Below are 14681 nucleotides of genomic sequence, written 5' to 3' on the forward strand. Positions count from 1 at the left end.
GTATATCCATTTAAGTTCTTTCTTCCTAAGAACAGCATCTCTGTCTCCACCTCTACGTAAAACACCCACATTGTCTATCACCCTAAAGCGCAATTGATTGACAGAGTGTCCTGCCTCCACAAAATGTTTGGCTAATGGTTTATCCAAGTTGGCTTTACGGATTGTGCTCTTGTGTTTATTGATCCTCTCACGAATCTCCATTGTAGTCTCACCAACATAGATGAGACTACAAGGGCATTGTATAACATATACAACATCCCGGGATCTACATGTGTGATAGCCATTGATCTTGTATTTCCTGCCACTGTATGGGTGGAAAAAATGATCACCTTTTAGAATGTTGCTACAGTTGCAACAGGACAAGCAAGGAAAGGTACCATTTCTGCGTGGGGCCAAAAATTTCTGTGCCCCCAAACCCAAGCCGCCAACATCTGTTTTGACCAATCTGTCACGCAAATTAGAGTTCCTCTTATATGCCATTAATGGAGGGGCACTAAATTCATCAATGTCTGGCAATCCTCGTTGCAGTATATGCCACTCTTTTCTAAGAATGTGTGCAATATCTCCACTGTCCCGACCATACACAGATACAAAAGGAACTCTATTCGTGACATTGGTTCTCGTAGATTTGTGGAGGGCAGAATCCCTGTCAACCAATGTGACTCTCTTTCTGGTCCTATCAAGGAGCTTCCTGGGGTAAGCCCGTTCAGTAAATCTGTCACACATGGCATCCACCCTTTGAGTGAAATCAGCATCATCCGATACAATTCTTCTGACTCTTAGTAGTTGGCTCCAAGGCAAGGAGTCCAACATACGACGTGGATGGTAACTGTAATGTGTGAGAAGGGTATTCCTATCTGTAGACTTTTGTGCCGACCATTACCGTTTCCCCTTCCATGTTAGTGGGCCAGTATTTTACATATCGGCTGTCCCTCTTGTATAGACGCGCATGTCCAGTACTATGATAGGATACCAGTACCGCATAGATTTATTGGTGACCATGTACATATAAACAGCGGTCATGTGACCAAGGCCCTCGGTTACGTGACGCGCACGCTGACTATGACGTCGTCTGTGCGGGCGTCTCCCATTGGTTTTGGGCGCGCTCATTTGTTTTCATCGTCACATCCAGGCAAAGGCGGGATCAATGTTAAAGCCGCGAGATTTGATCTGTCGCGGCCCTATGACGTCTATGGACATGCGCAGTCACTTAGTGGGCACGCCGAGGTCCGCACGATTGCGATCATGGTAAAGCACTTACAGGTGAGCTAGAGGGGCGTACTCACATTATGTCAAACAGGTATTGAATTGCGATTCATATATGATTGGCTACAATTAGGTATGTCACATCATCTTTGCTTACCGATTGGGAGAATAACCTCTGTGGGAGTGCTTGTTTTACTATTTATATGTTGGAATATTCACTGGTATTTTATGCTTGACAAAGGCTACATGTAGCCGAAACATTGCCACTTTTGTACACCGTACCATGGGAGTCTGAATAAAGAAGCTCTGTATTTGGAGATGCTGCTGTAGCTTATATTTTTTTACTACATTCATCTTGACCGCCTTGGATCTGGGGTCGCTTGGCTCGGCTGCTGCATTCCTACAACTTAAAATCCTGAAATACCTGCTTCAGTGTGCTGCTCTTATCCTTTATTTTTCTTTAAAGGGAACCTGTCACCAGGATTTTGTGCATAGAGCTGAGGACATGGGTTGCTAGATGGCCACTAGCACATCCGCAATACCCAGTCCCCATAGCTCTGTGTGCTTTTATTGTGTAATTGTATCCTGTCCTGTGAAAATGAGAAAGGCTCTCCTACAATGAGCTGCAATACAGCATGCACATGGCCATATGGCAGTCTGTTGGGACTGTAGCATCTGAATGGCTAGGGGGAGATAGCGCCCTCTGTCTGCCAATTAGCACTCCAACCACACAATTGTGGGGTGCCGAGTAATTGTCATGGCAGCCGGGCACCTTCTGAAGGTTCCTAGGCCTGTCATGTTCGGCCTCTATCACATCTTACCTCTGGCAGGATGCAACAGAGTGCCTGTAAAAGTTCCCATACGGTGTAATACCATAGTACTACAGTGTATAGTACATATGATCTCAGGTTCAAGCCCCCTAAAGGGACTAAAATGTGAAAAACATAGTGCTTAAAAATATGCAAAATAACCCCAACTATTAAACATTCAAGGAGGAACGCTTTGTCCATGTCACATCTGTAAGAAAGTAAAAACAATAAACATAATTGGTATCTCTGAGTTCTTAAAGGGGTTTTCCAGGATTTTTTTAACTGATGACCAATCCTCTGCTTAGGTCATCAGTATCTGATCAGTGGTGTCCGACATCGGGACCCCGCCGATCAGCTGTTTGAGAAGGCATCGGAGCTCACAGTAGCGGCTTCTCTCAGTGAACCAAGCACATCGTAGTACATGGTATACTGGCTTGTGCTTAAATCTCAGACCTATTTACTTCAATGGATCCAAGTTGCGCCAGAGAGATGAACATGATGTCACATGGCCTAGGGAAAGCTGTGAGAAGGCTGCTGCATTCCTACGAGAGCCAATGCCTTCTCAAATGGCTGATCTTTGCGGGTTCTCATCAATCAGATACCTTTTAATGACCTTATCTGTAAAATTATTCTATTATTATTATTCTATTATTTAACCTACATGGTAAACATTACCCCCACCCAAAAAAATAACTAAAAGGATGCTTTTACCCCAAAATAGCATCAAACAAAAAACATGTCTTCAAACAGCTCCATCGGCAGAAAAATAAAAAAAACTTTATGGGGTTCAGAAGTGTTTTTTTTAAGTAGTAAAACATGGCAAAAGCGATATAAATTTTTATCGCCATAATCATAACGACCCGCAGAATAAAGTTAACATTTCATTTTTACCACGCGGTGAACATCTCATAAAAGAAACGCTAAAACCGTACATTAAAGATACCCAAAATGGAGACATAAAATAAAATTCAACTAGTCCCACATAAAGCAAGCCTTCATACAGCTACGTAGACAGAAAACAAAAAAAAAAAAGTTATGGCTTTTGTAATGCATTTTCTAGAAAGCGGAGAAAATGGTAAAGGGGTTGTTCAAGATAATTGAACATTTTGGACAAGCCCACAAATTATCTAAAATATAAAAGGATGCTGTACTTACCTCTTTTTCCACTGCCATTCTCTGCACCACTATTCTGGCTCTCCTCTCTCTGCTTGCTTACAAGCTGCCGCAGTGACGGGTCGGGATACGGCTCATGTCCTCTGCAGCCAATTGCTGTCCTCTGTGGTCTACTGCTGAGGGCAGTAATCGGCTGCAGTGGTCACATGCCGTATACAGGCCTGTCACTGCCACAGTTTGTAAACAAGCAGAGGCAGATAGCATCCTTTTTTAATCATCTTGGACAACCCCTTTAAGTACCAAACTAGGCTGCATCTTTAAAGGGGTTTTCCCATGACTAATGTTAAAAATAAAAATCAGACATCATATAGTACATGACAATCTCTTTCTACCAAAGCTAGAACCAGCCCTGTACCTCACATGGATCCAGAGATCTTCCCATTTATTGCTCTGCTAGATTTATATCAAGCTGACAGCTCAAGGGGAGTGTCTTTTCTGCTGTAGATGAGGGGGCGTGTCTCAGCTCTGCCTATCACAGCTCAGGAGGCGTGTCTCAGCTCTCCCTATCACAGCTCAGGGGGCGTGTCTCAGCTCTCCCTATCACAGCTCAGGAGGCAGTTGAAGGATGAAACTGAGCATGTGCGGCCATCTCAGTGAGCAGGTCAAAGAAATAAGAAAAAAATAAACAGCAGGTGGCGCTATCCAGATACATTTTATTGAATAACTAAGTGGCTATGCTAAATTTGTAATTAAACTAAATCTGCAAAAATTTCCATTCTGCATAATTATCATCAAAAACGCATTAATAAACAATACAAGGAAATAATTAGAAAGGTTTAAAAACAACAGTGCAGGTAAGATGGCTACATCACTGGAGGGGACCACGTGGGCAATATCATATATCAGTAAATTATCAAAACACCAGAAATAAAGTGCAAGTGCAAATACTGTAAAGTTACCCATAGTGTGTCTCCGTCCAGGATGGCGCCAACCCCGACGCACGTCTTGGCGATCCTTCGTCTGGGGGTGGGACGATTGCATGATTTGTTGCCAAGGGCATTTATATATATATATATATATATATATATATTTATATATATAAAATCTTACATGTTCAGACTGTTTCCCAATAGGTGAGAACAGTAACTGGTCTCCAGTGTTCTTTTGATGTGTAATTAACATACACAACTGTTGACGGTTTTGTTTGGTTTTATGGTAAATCTATAGTTACATGCAATTACAAATGTGTTCAGATCCAGGTGCTGGTTTGAAAACTGTAGAATATTTTTGGTGGGATAACCCCTTTAAGGGTTAAATAGTGAAGGAGGTAATGGAAAAGTTGTTAGTGGTCTTGGGAAGTAAAGGGATTCATGGTGAAGTCTCAAGTTGCTCCTAGAGGACTAGTAAAGTGGGGTCCTTAACTTTAAAGTTTGCAACCATATGTTACTGTCCCTGTAGAAATGAGGCGGGGGATGCCATATGGCCCTTGCATACCAGCCCTGTGTACACCGCTCTGCCATTATGTGCATGAGCACAGTCTGAAAAGGGCTAGTCAGAACCTGGTGACGTTTTATAATCACATGTAAAGCTCTATTATTGTTTCTTCTCATTTTGCAGGTGTATAAGCTGTAGGCCTCCATACACACAGCATGCAGCTCTCTTCTCCGACCCTTGAAATCCTGCCCTTTGCCATCATTTTCATCATACAGTTGAGTGGTACAAATCAATGGAAGGGGTTAGGTACAACTCCCCACCTGGAGAATATTGTAATTGGCAGGTGCTATGACTACATAGAGACGGTGAATCCTTCTGTGGGGTAAGCTCCTTGGTCCTCAATACTCAGTGTTGTCTCTGATCAGGGTTAACCTATTGGGCATGCACTAGCGGGAACAGGGTTCTAATGGCAATGCCATTCCGTAGTCAAAAGCTAGTTATGCACATGGTTTATAGCACTGGGAAGAACAGTATATCCCCAAACATCCCTGGCAGCTGCTTATCACCCAGGTATTGTCTGTGAGCAGCTAAGCTCTCCAAAATGGGGGCTTCAGGAGTCAAGAGCAGTACGTCTTTTTGGGAAGGTATGGTCGGTTTTATAAGACATGGGGCCCTGGCAGCGTGCAGATTGTATGGGTGTAATAATAATACATCTGTACAGTTCCCACATACTGTTGTCATTCAGTGCCCAGGTGATGTTGACATACAGTGACTAATATCTCCATACAGCATCGAAATAATACTACCACATAATGCCCACATAAAAGTGTCATATCTTTGTGAAACAAGATCACCTTTCCATGCATAAAACTGCCACTTAGTGTTCAAATAATAACATCATACAATGCTTAACTCCCCTCAGAAGCTGGGTTTGTGCCATCGCTTGAGTGTGCCACAACTGGCTCTCACTGCTAGGATTGCAGATAACGCCTATTAACGCAGATAACGCCTCAGATGCCACAGTCAGCAGCGACCATAGCATCTGAATGGCTAGAGGGAGAAAGCTCATTTTTACCACGTAGTGAACATAGTATAAACGAAATGTTGACAGCGATACATACATAAGAGATACTCAAACATGGTGGCTTTAAAAAAATCCAACTAGTCCCGCAATTAAATTCACACATTGCACCCATACGGGAAACTTATTCTTCTGAAAGGGGCCCTACTGCCCAACCATTAATTTCTTCACTATAATCCCTTAAGGATGCAGACTAGTTTGGTACTTAAAGGGATTGTTGAAGATAATTGAAATTCTGTACAAACGCCTGAACGGCCTATAATAAAAAAGGATGCTAAACTGACCTCTCTCTCCTGCCTTTCCTTCTTTACAAACTGTAGCCATGACATGCCAGTATACGGCATGTTACTAAGGCAGCCAAATACAGTAGACCACTAAAGACAGTAATTGGCTGCAGAGGTCATGTGTGCGGCATACATATTAGGACATCCCTCCTCAGTCAGGCAAAACTCCATCAGTTCTCCTCCCTCAGACCAAACTCCCTCCTCCTTCAGACTTCAGACAAAAATCCCTCCCCCCTAACTCAAAACTCCCTCGTCCCTCAGACATCAGTCAAAAAATACCTCCTCCATCAGGGGTCAGACATCAGGTGTCAGCCCTTAGCCTAAACTCCATCAGCCGTAGTAATAGAATGTAAAATATGTTTACAGCAAGCGCTGGCACCACAGACCATTGTCTAGTATTTGTTAGCAGAGAATTGTTGCCTAGCTTAACCAAGGTAGATTTACCGAGGGGTATTTTGGATCATGCCCCCCTACTGGTGCTCCTCGCCCAACTATTGACACCCTCTGAGAGGTTGTGGTGGCTCAACTGTAAATGGTTGGAAGTCCTACCTGTGGCCTAGGTGGCTCAGCAGGGCATGAAAGATTACTGGGCAAACAATGAGGGCTCCTCAGACCCCATAGTAGAGTGGGAGGCCTTCAAGGTGGTTCTGTGTGGTACACTCGTACACGCGATAGCCTCGCATAGGAAAGACTTAGGGACTACCAGAGCTAGACTATAAATGGACCTAGTAGATAAAGAAAGAACGTATGTCCAGGCTCCTAGTGAGGACAACCGTATGGCGTGGGAAGAGGCGCAAAGAAGACTTAACCTACACTTGATAGAATATACCCCAAAAAAGCTATTATTTCAAAGACGAGTAGTTTTCTCAGATGGGGACAAGAACGGACGAGCTTTAGCGTTTTTGTCCAGAACTGAAACGCCACAAACTGTGGTCCCTCACATTACCTGTGTAGATTTGCCTGGTATTACTCTGACCTTTACAGTTCCAAAACACTCTCTTCACTTGTAGATATGCAAGTTTTTTTACAGAGCGTTCTGCTTACTCCTCTATCCCAGACAGATAGGAGTTATCTGGATGGTCCTGTGGATGTGGGGGAGGTTAAGGCGGCAATTGAGAGCATGTCAGTTGGGAAATCGCCTGGTCCGGACGGCTTTCCGTTGGAGTGGTACAAGCTAGACATAGATCTACACTGTGCACGACTAGTCAAGCTCTTTAGATATGCTTTTGAGGCCTCGTCTTTTATGGAGGCAACTATCGTGGTAAATCACAAATCCGGGAAGCCCCCGGACCAGTGCAGCTCCTATAGACAGATTTCCCTTCTAAACATGGATACCAAAATTTTTGCTAAAATCTTAGCCAAATCTTATTTGGGAGATGGTACACTGCTTTCGTTTCCCTTGGTCTTTTATCAGATGGGTCCAGTTGCTGTACCATGTGCAGTACGCAGCCCTGCAAGGTGAGCGATGGTGAGGTCACAGGGGCAGTTAACAGACCAAGGGTTGCTATTGGTACTCAGTTTTTATATATACCCTGCGCAGGCGTACAGCAGTGGATTTGCGAATGCCAGATATGTATGTTTATTATATCGCAACTCAACTGATGTATGCGACTTGGTGGATCAGAGCAAATACAAACAACCCAGCGGTGGTACTTGAAGCAACGCTAGTGGGCTCATATGAGGCTCTGACGAATGTGGTATATAGGGGAGGAGGAGCCCCCAGGTTAGTGTACTGTACAGAAGCCATGACTAATGTGATTGCAGCATGGACACGGTTTGTGGAGACACACATTGAAGATCCTAATGGGGAGACTTGGTCTTCATATATGCCCCTGTGGCGCAGTAAGCACCTTCGAGAGCTCTTTCATTTGTCAGAGTTAGAGGGGTAAAATACCTGACACAACTTTTCCATGGAGGGGTATTCTGGACTTTTGAAAGCCTCCAGAGTGAGATATGCCTGTGAGACCCAGTTCAAATCCTTATCTATAAAACTTGAATGTGGCCCCCTGGAGTCTATTGCCAGGCGGGTGCATCCGCATAAACCAATTTCTTTCTTTTATGAGGAGATTATGAAGATGCAGGACTCTCCGCTCCAGCATTCGTTTGAGCGCTGGGCTGAGGATATCCCTGAATTGGAGGTGTCTCATCTGAAGGAGTTGTGATTTGTATGGCGGTCATCGGTAATGAGGGCCCGCGACCAGCTTATCCAGATCAAGTGGATACACAGAGTATACCTAACCCCAGTGCGCCTGTACCACATGCGTCAAATACCTGATCCTTCATGCTCGCTCTGCGGGGAACTAAGAGGGTCCTTATACCATATGATATGGCTGTGCTCTGTTATGCAGTCGTACTGGGGTGAGATATGTCATTTCATTAACACAAAATTGGGTCTCCCGGGGATATGCGCGCCTATGATATGCCTGTTGGGCCTGGTATCCGAGGTGATTCCTACTAAATACGGCAGGACACTGCTCTGGCCGCTGATGTTTTATGGTAGGAAAACAATTCTGTTGAATTGGAAACTTCCTAAGCGCCCGACACTTGAAAAGTGGTCGCAACTGATAAATAAGGATCTTTAGATGTATAAACTGATGTATGCGGCCAGAGGAGTGCCCAATCGTTTCGATAAGATCTGGGAAATATGGGTACATGCCCAGGGTACAGCTTGAGGACATATCCGAGTGGGACAACGGATTGCTCAGATGTATGAATGAGTGAGTGTATGTCGTAACTGGAATCCAGTGCTGTCTATATGACCTGGGGAGATCGCACATTGGACTATATATATATATATATATATATACAGTACAGACCAAAAGTTTGGACACACCTTCTCATTCAAAGAGTTTTCTTTATTTTCATGACTATGAAGGCATCAAAACTATGAATTAACACATGTGGAATTATATACATAACAAACAAGTGTGAAACAACTGAGAATATGTCATATTCTAGGTTCATCAAAGTAGCCACTTTTTGCTTTAATTACTGCTTTCCACACTCTTGGCATTCTCTTGATGAGCTTCAAGAGGTAGTCCCCTGAAATGGTCTTCCAACAGTCTTGAAGGAGTTTCCAGAGATGCTTAGCACTTGTCGGCCCTTTTGCCTTCACTCTGCGGTCCAGCTCACCCCAAACCATCTCGATTGGGTTCAGGTCCGGTGACTGTGGAGGCCAGGTCATCTGGCGCAGCACCCCATCACTCTCCTTCATGGTCAAATAGCCCTTACTTTCAAAGTTTTCCCAATTTTTCGGCTGACTGACTGACATTCATTTCTTAAAGTAATGATGGCCACTCGTTTTTCTTTACTTAGCTGCTTTTTTCTTGCCATAATACAAATTCTAACAGTCTATTCAGTAGGACTATCAGCTGTGTATCCACCTGACTTCTCCACAACACAACTGATGGTCCCAACCCCATCTATAAGGCAAGAAATCCCACTTATTAAACCTGACCGGGCACACCTGTGAAGTGAAAACCATTTCAGGGGACTACCTCTTGAAGCTCATCAAGAGAATGCCAAGAGTGTGGAAAGCAGTAATCAAAGCAAAAGGTGGCTACTTTGAAGAACCTAGAATATGACATATTTTCAGTTGTTTCACACTTGTTTGTTATGTATATAATTCCACATGTGTTAATTCATAGTTTTGATGCCTTCAGTGTGAATCTACAATTTTCATAGTCATGAAAATAAAGAAAACTCTTTGAATGAGAAGGTGTGTCCAAACTTTTGGTCTGTACTGTATATATATATATACTGTATTAATGGTTTTTGCCCATAGTCATACTATATATGCGAACAATGTACCTGCTGGACTTCTAGTATATTGGCGTATGTGCCTTTCCATGTATTTGTTTTTCCCCTTGGGGACTGTTGTATTTTACACCTTTTGCAAAAGAGATAAATAAACACTATAAAAAAAGAAATGAGGCAGGGAGTGATAAATTCTATGTAAGGGCTCATTTAGACGGCCATGTGCTGTCCGCAAAAATGCGGATCCGTTTTTTGAAAAACAAATAAAACATGTCTTATACTTGTCAGTGAAAATCAGGATGCGGCCCCATTAAAGTCTATCGGTCCATAAAAATACGGAATGCTATCAGTTTTTTTTTTTTGCGGACATGCTGAACTTTCCGCAAAAAAAGGATCTGCATTTGTGCGCAGGGCATACAGCCATCTGAATGATCCCTAAAGCTGATATTTGCTTAAGGTTGCATTTCTAGATGTATTGTGGAACAGGGACTGCATGCATATAATACAAATATTCTTATCTTTTATTTTTACTCCAGGAAGAACTGTTCAGCCATATGGGAAGCCTTGAAGAGTGCATTTATCAGCAAGGACCCATGTTCTGTATTCCCATCTGATTACGAGCGCTACATCAACCTCACGCTGCATGACATCCCCATGAATAAGGTTCTGTGTCTCAGGCGTTATCTATTACACTTGTTAAACAGGACCTGTCCCCTCTCCTGACATGTCTGATTTAGTAACTACTTACATTCCCCAAGTAATAACAATTATGGAGCATCTGTTCTTATCACTCTATGTTGTGCCATTCCTGTATCATTCCTGTATGAATAAATTAATAGCAGTTTGCAATGCAGGTCCAGATGGGTGTTACCAGTTGGGGTGTGTCTCTGCACCGTCTGACACTGTCCAATCGGTACTGCCAGTGTCAGTCTGTGCAGGGACACACGCCCAACTGGTAACACCCAGTTGGACCTTTATTGCAAACTGCTCGTAATTTATTCGTAAACTTCTAGTAGAAATAATAAAATAATCACACAACACATGAAAAGATGCTCCAGACTTGTTATTACATGGGGAATGCAATGAGTTACTAAAACAGACCTGTCAGGAGAGGTGAAATGTCTCTTTAAGAGTTCACAGTGTTTACACCAGATAGACGTGTCTTCCCGTCGCTTCCTTGTGTCTTCCCATCATGATCACTGGAAGCTGAAACTTCAGCAATAAACTTTTATTACCATGGGAACCTGTGGGCGGCCATATATTTCTACTGTAGGGGCCACTGATGGAGAAATGTGGTATGAGATGGAGTTCACTGAAATTCATGTGCAGTGGGCCGCAAGGTGAGTGCTGGGAGGAGGGGAGTGGTAGTGGTGGAACTCATAGGAGTGGTGGCGGTTGACGGTGGCAGTCCTCACTCCAACAATCCTTGGGGCCGTGCAGTGAATGGATGGCGCACCCTTTCCTTCCCTCGGGGCACACCCTGGACACTTTGGGGCTCCTGCCTGGTGTTAGGTGTGGTGCCCTTGATGTTAGGTAGATGAGTGCAAGGCAGGAGGGCAAATAAAGAGCTGGCGGATGGATGGATGGTGGAGTCGGTGATTAAAATAAACAAAGTAAAGTCTTTTTACTGAATAGATGATGGGAGTAGTGGTACATATAGCAACAACAGGCACAATTCCAAGGCATATTACAGAGTAGACTTTTCCCAATAGTTGTGTATAGGCAGTAGCAATGATGGTAGTCCTCCCTGAGTCTCACTTTAAATACTCTGTGCCAGGAACCTGCGGCCCTCCAGCAGTTGGAAAACTACAAGCTCCATCATGCCTAGACAGCCTACAGTTATCAGGGCATGCTGGAAGTTGTAGCTTTGCAACAACTGGAGGGCCACAGTAGGGTGTTTCATTTTTCCAAAGATGTGATTTTCATATGACTTTGCTTACGCCCCGAGTCCCAGTGATGTAAAAGATATATATTCAAAAAGATTGGATAATATTTAGAGGTTGCACACATTGATCACTTTTATTACTGCTCTCACTCCTGTACCCAGGGCCAGTGCAAGGATTTTTCCCAACACAAGCGAAGTTACATTTTAGCTCCCCCCCCCCCCCACCTCGCAGCTCACCTGGCCCTGGTCCCGTCTGCAGCAGCTGGCTTCTCCTCTGTGTGGTCCTGGTATCTTCTCTCTGCTTCAGACAATCGCTGGTTTAAGGACCGTATTTTTTGCCCTCTAAGACGCACAACACACCTAGGATAATAAGACAAATATATTTTCCATTGCACCTCAGGTCAAACCAGCAATCAGACCCCCATCCATCAGCCCCCCACGACAGCCGTCATGCCCCAATGTCAGCCACCATGCCCCCCCCCACGTCAGCCATTAGCACAAAAGAAAAAAAATAACTTACCTCTCCTGCTCCTGGACGTCGCCGCTCCACACCACCAGCACTCTCTCTCTTCTTCCTGGTTTTCGGCTGTCAGCTGTGAAGGCTGCGCACAGTGAGGTCACACGGTGCGCAGCCCTGCACAGCAGACAGCCAAGCGGAGGACCAGGAAGCGGTGAGTACAGATCCGTCACCGCTTCCCGGTCCTCCGGTACTAATGAAGTTTAATTCCCCCCCCCGGGCTCTGCGCCCTAAGGCAGCAGCTTGGTCTGCCTTATTATAGCACCAGCCCTGCCTGTACCTAGGAGGTTAGTCTAAAAACGACTCTGCATAAGGGAGGTGGATTGCAAAGGCAATATGTGCACTTAAAATTGTCCTCTTCACTAAACAGTTGAATATTCCTCAACAAAAATTGAAAGGAATGAAACGGGTTGCACAATTTGTCAGCCTCATATATGTTCGCTTTTTGCATGAGGCAATTGTAAGTCGATGGGCATCAAAGAATGATTTGGATATGCTACAGCTTCTGAGCACTCACCCAGATGCAGACTTCAAGAAAAGTGCTCTCACAGTTGCTAAGAGACACCTTTTGGTACTGTATCTGTCAGAAACAAACGTAGGATTGGCTTTTTGCGACAAACGTATTACTCAGGCTGTTAAGGAAAATATGACAAAAAATTTAGAAACCAAGCCTGCAAAGAAAAAGGAAATGAAACGATTAGAGGATAAAAACCTAGTTTTAGAAAGAAAAGACCTGAGCCATTTTGTTACTAATAAAACAAAGACGTTATTGAATTGTTTGGGATCCACAACGTGACAGAATACTGCAGTGATTCTCTAAGAAGCCATGTGAACGCTCTTAAGGTGGTCAATGATACCGCAGAAAGAGAAATTGCTCTGATAAAAAAGTTTAGCGAATCGGTCAGGGATGAACAACAAAGACAATTCTTGTTGAGGGTAGTCGAAAAGTCGTCACCAAGCTAACAAAGGAAGAGATTGCATCGTTCAAAGGTGATTAATATAACACGTTTTGCCTATCATACTACCTATTAATCTTAGTGTCTAGTTTTAATATTATTTTAAGTTTGTGATTTCTAGTTTTACCAAGAACAGTAATTAAAGGGTTTCTATCACCTCGTTTTGACATAATTAGCTATCAGACACTAGCGATTCACTAATGTCTGCTCTACCAAACCATGCTATTATACAGGTCCTTCTCAAAAAATTAGCATATTGTGATAAAGTTCATTATTTTCTGTAATGTACTGATAAACATTAGACTTTCATATATTTTAGAGTCATTACACACAACTGAAGTAGTTCAAGCCTTTTATTGTTTTAATATTGATGATTTTGGCATACAGCTCATGAAAACCCAAAATTCCTATCTAAAAAAATTAGCATATTTCATCCGACCAATAAAGGAAAAGTGTTTTTAATACAAAAAAAGTCAACCTTCAAATAATTATGTTTAGTTCTGCACTCAATACTTGGTCGGGAATCCTTTTGCAGAAATGACTGCTTCAATGCGGCGTGGCATGGAGGCAATCAGCCTGTGGCACGGCTGAGGTGTTATGGAGGCCCAGGATGCTTCGACAGAGTGTTGGGTCTTGCGTCTCTCAACTTTCTCTTCCCAATATCCCACAGATTCTCTATGGGGTTCAGGTCAGGAGAGTTGGCAGGCCAATTGAGCACAGTAATACCATGGTCAGTAAACCATTTACCAGTGGTTTTGGCACTGTGAGCAGGTGCCAGGTCGTGCTGAAAAATGAAATCTTCATCTCCATAAAGCTTTTCAGCAGATGGAAGCATGAAGTGCTCCAAAATCTCCTGATAGCTAGCTGCATTGACCCTGCCCTTGATAAAACACAGTGGACCAACACCAGCAGCTGACATGGCACCTCAGACCTTCACTGACTGTGGGTACTTGACACTGGACTTCAGGCATTTTGGCATTTCCCTCTCCCCAGTCTTCCTACAGACTCTGGCACCTTGATTTCCGAATGACATGCAACAGTCCAGTGCTGCTTCTCTGTAGCCCAGGTCAGGCGCTTCTGCCGCTGTTTCTGGTTCAAAAGTGGCTTGACCTGGGGAATGCGGCACCTGTAGCCCATTTCCTGCACACGCCTGTACACGGTGGCTCTGGATGTTTCTACTCCAGACGCGGTCCACTGCTTCCGCAGGTCCCCCAAGGTCTGGAATCGGTCCTTCTCCACAATCTTCCTCAGGGTCCGGTCACCTCTTCTCGTTGTGCAGCGTTTTCTGCCACACTTTTTCCTTCCCACAGACTTCCCACTGAGGTGCCTTGATACAGCACTCTGGGAACAGCCTATTCGTTCAGAAATTACTTTCTGTGTCTTACCCTCTTGCTTGAGGGTGTCAATGATGGCCTTCTGGAGAGCAGTCAGGTCGGCAGTCTTACCCATGATTGCGGTTTTGAGTAATGAACCAGGCTGGGAGTTTTTAAAAGCCTCAGGAATCTTTTGCAGGTGTTTAGAGTTAATTAGTTGATTCAGATGATTAGGTTAATAGCTCGTTTAGAGAACCTTTTCATGATATGCTAATTTTTTTAGATAGGAATTTTGGGTTTTCATGAGCTGTATGCCAAAATCATCAA

General features: G+C 43.8%; 1 protein-coding gene across 3 annotated transcripts in view; it reads left to right on the forward strand.

The window, feature by feature from the left end:
• BST1 (bone marrow stromal cell antigen 1) overlaps nt 1–14681 on the forward strand; it is a 192828-nt gene that overhangs the window by 75964 nt on the left and 102183 nt on the right. For all 3 annotated transcript variants that reach the window (XM_044296795.1, XM_044296804.1, XM_044296812.1), the window contains exons 2-3: nt 4746–4944; nt 10220–10346. In XM_044296795.1, coding sequence (XP_044152730.1) covers nt 4778–4944; nt 10220–10346 — 294 coding nt within the window. In that variant the 5' untranslated portion in view covers nt 4746–4777. The remainder of the gene's footprint in view (nt 1–4745; nt 4945–10219; nt 10347–14681) is intronic.

The sequence above is a fragment of the Bufo gargarizans genome, chromosome 1 (genome assembly GCF_014858855.1).
Source record: "Bufo gargarizans isolate SCDJY-AF-19 chromosome 1, ASM1485885v1, whole genome shotgun sequence".
NCBI classification, from domain to species: Eukaryota; Metazoa; Chordata; class Amphibia; order Anura; family Bufonidae; genus Bufo; species Bufo gargarizans.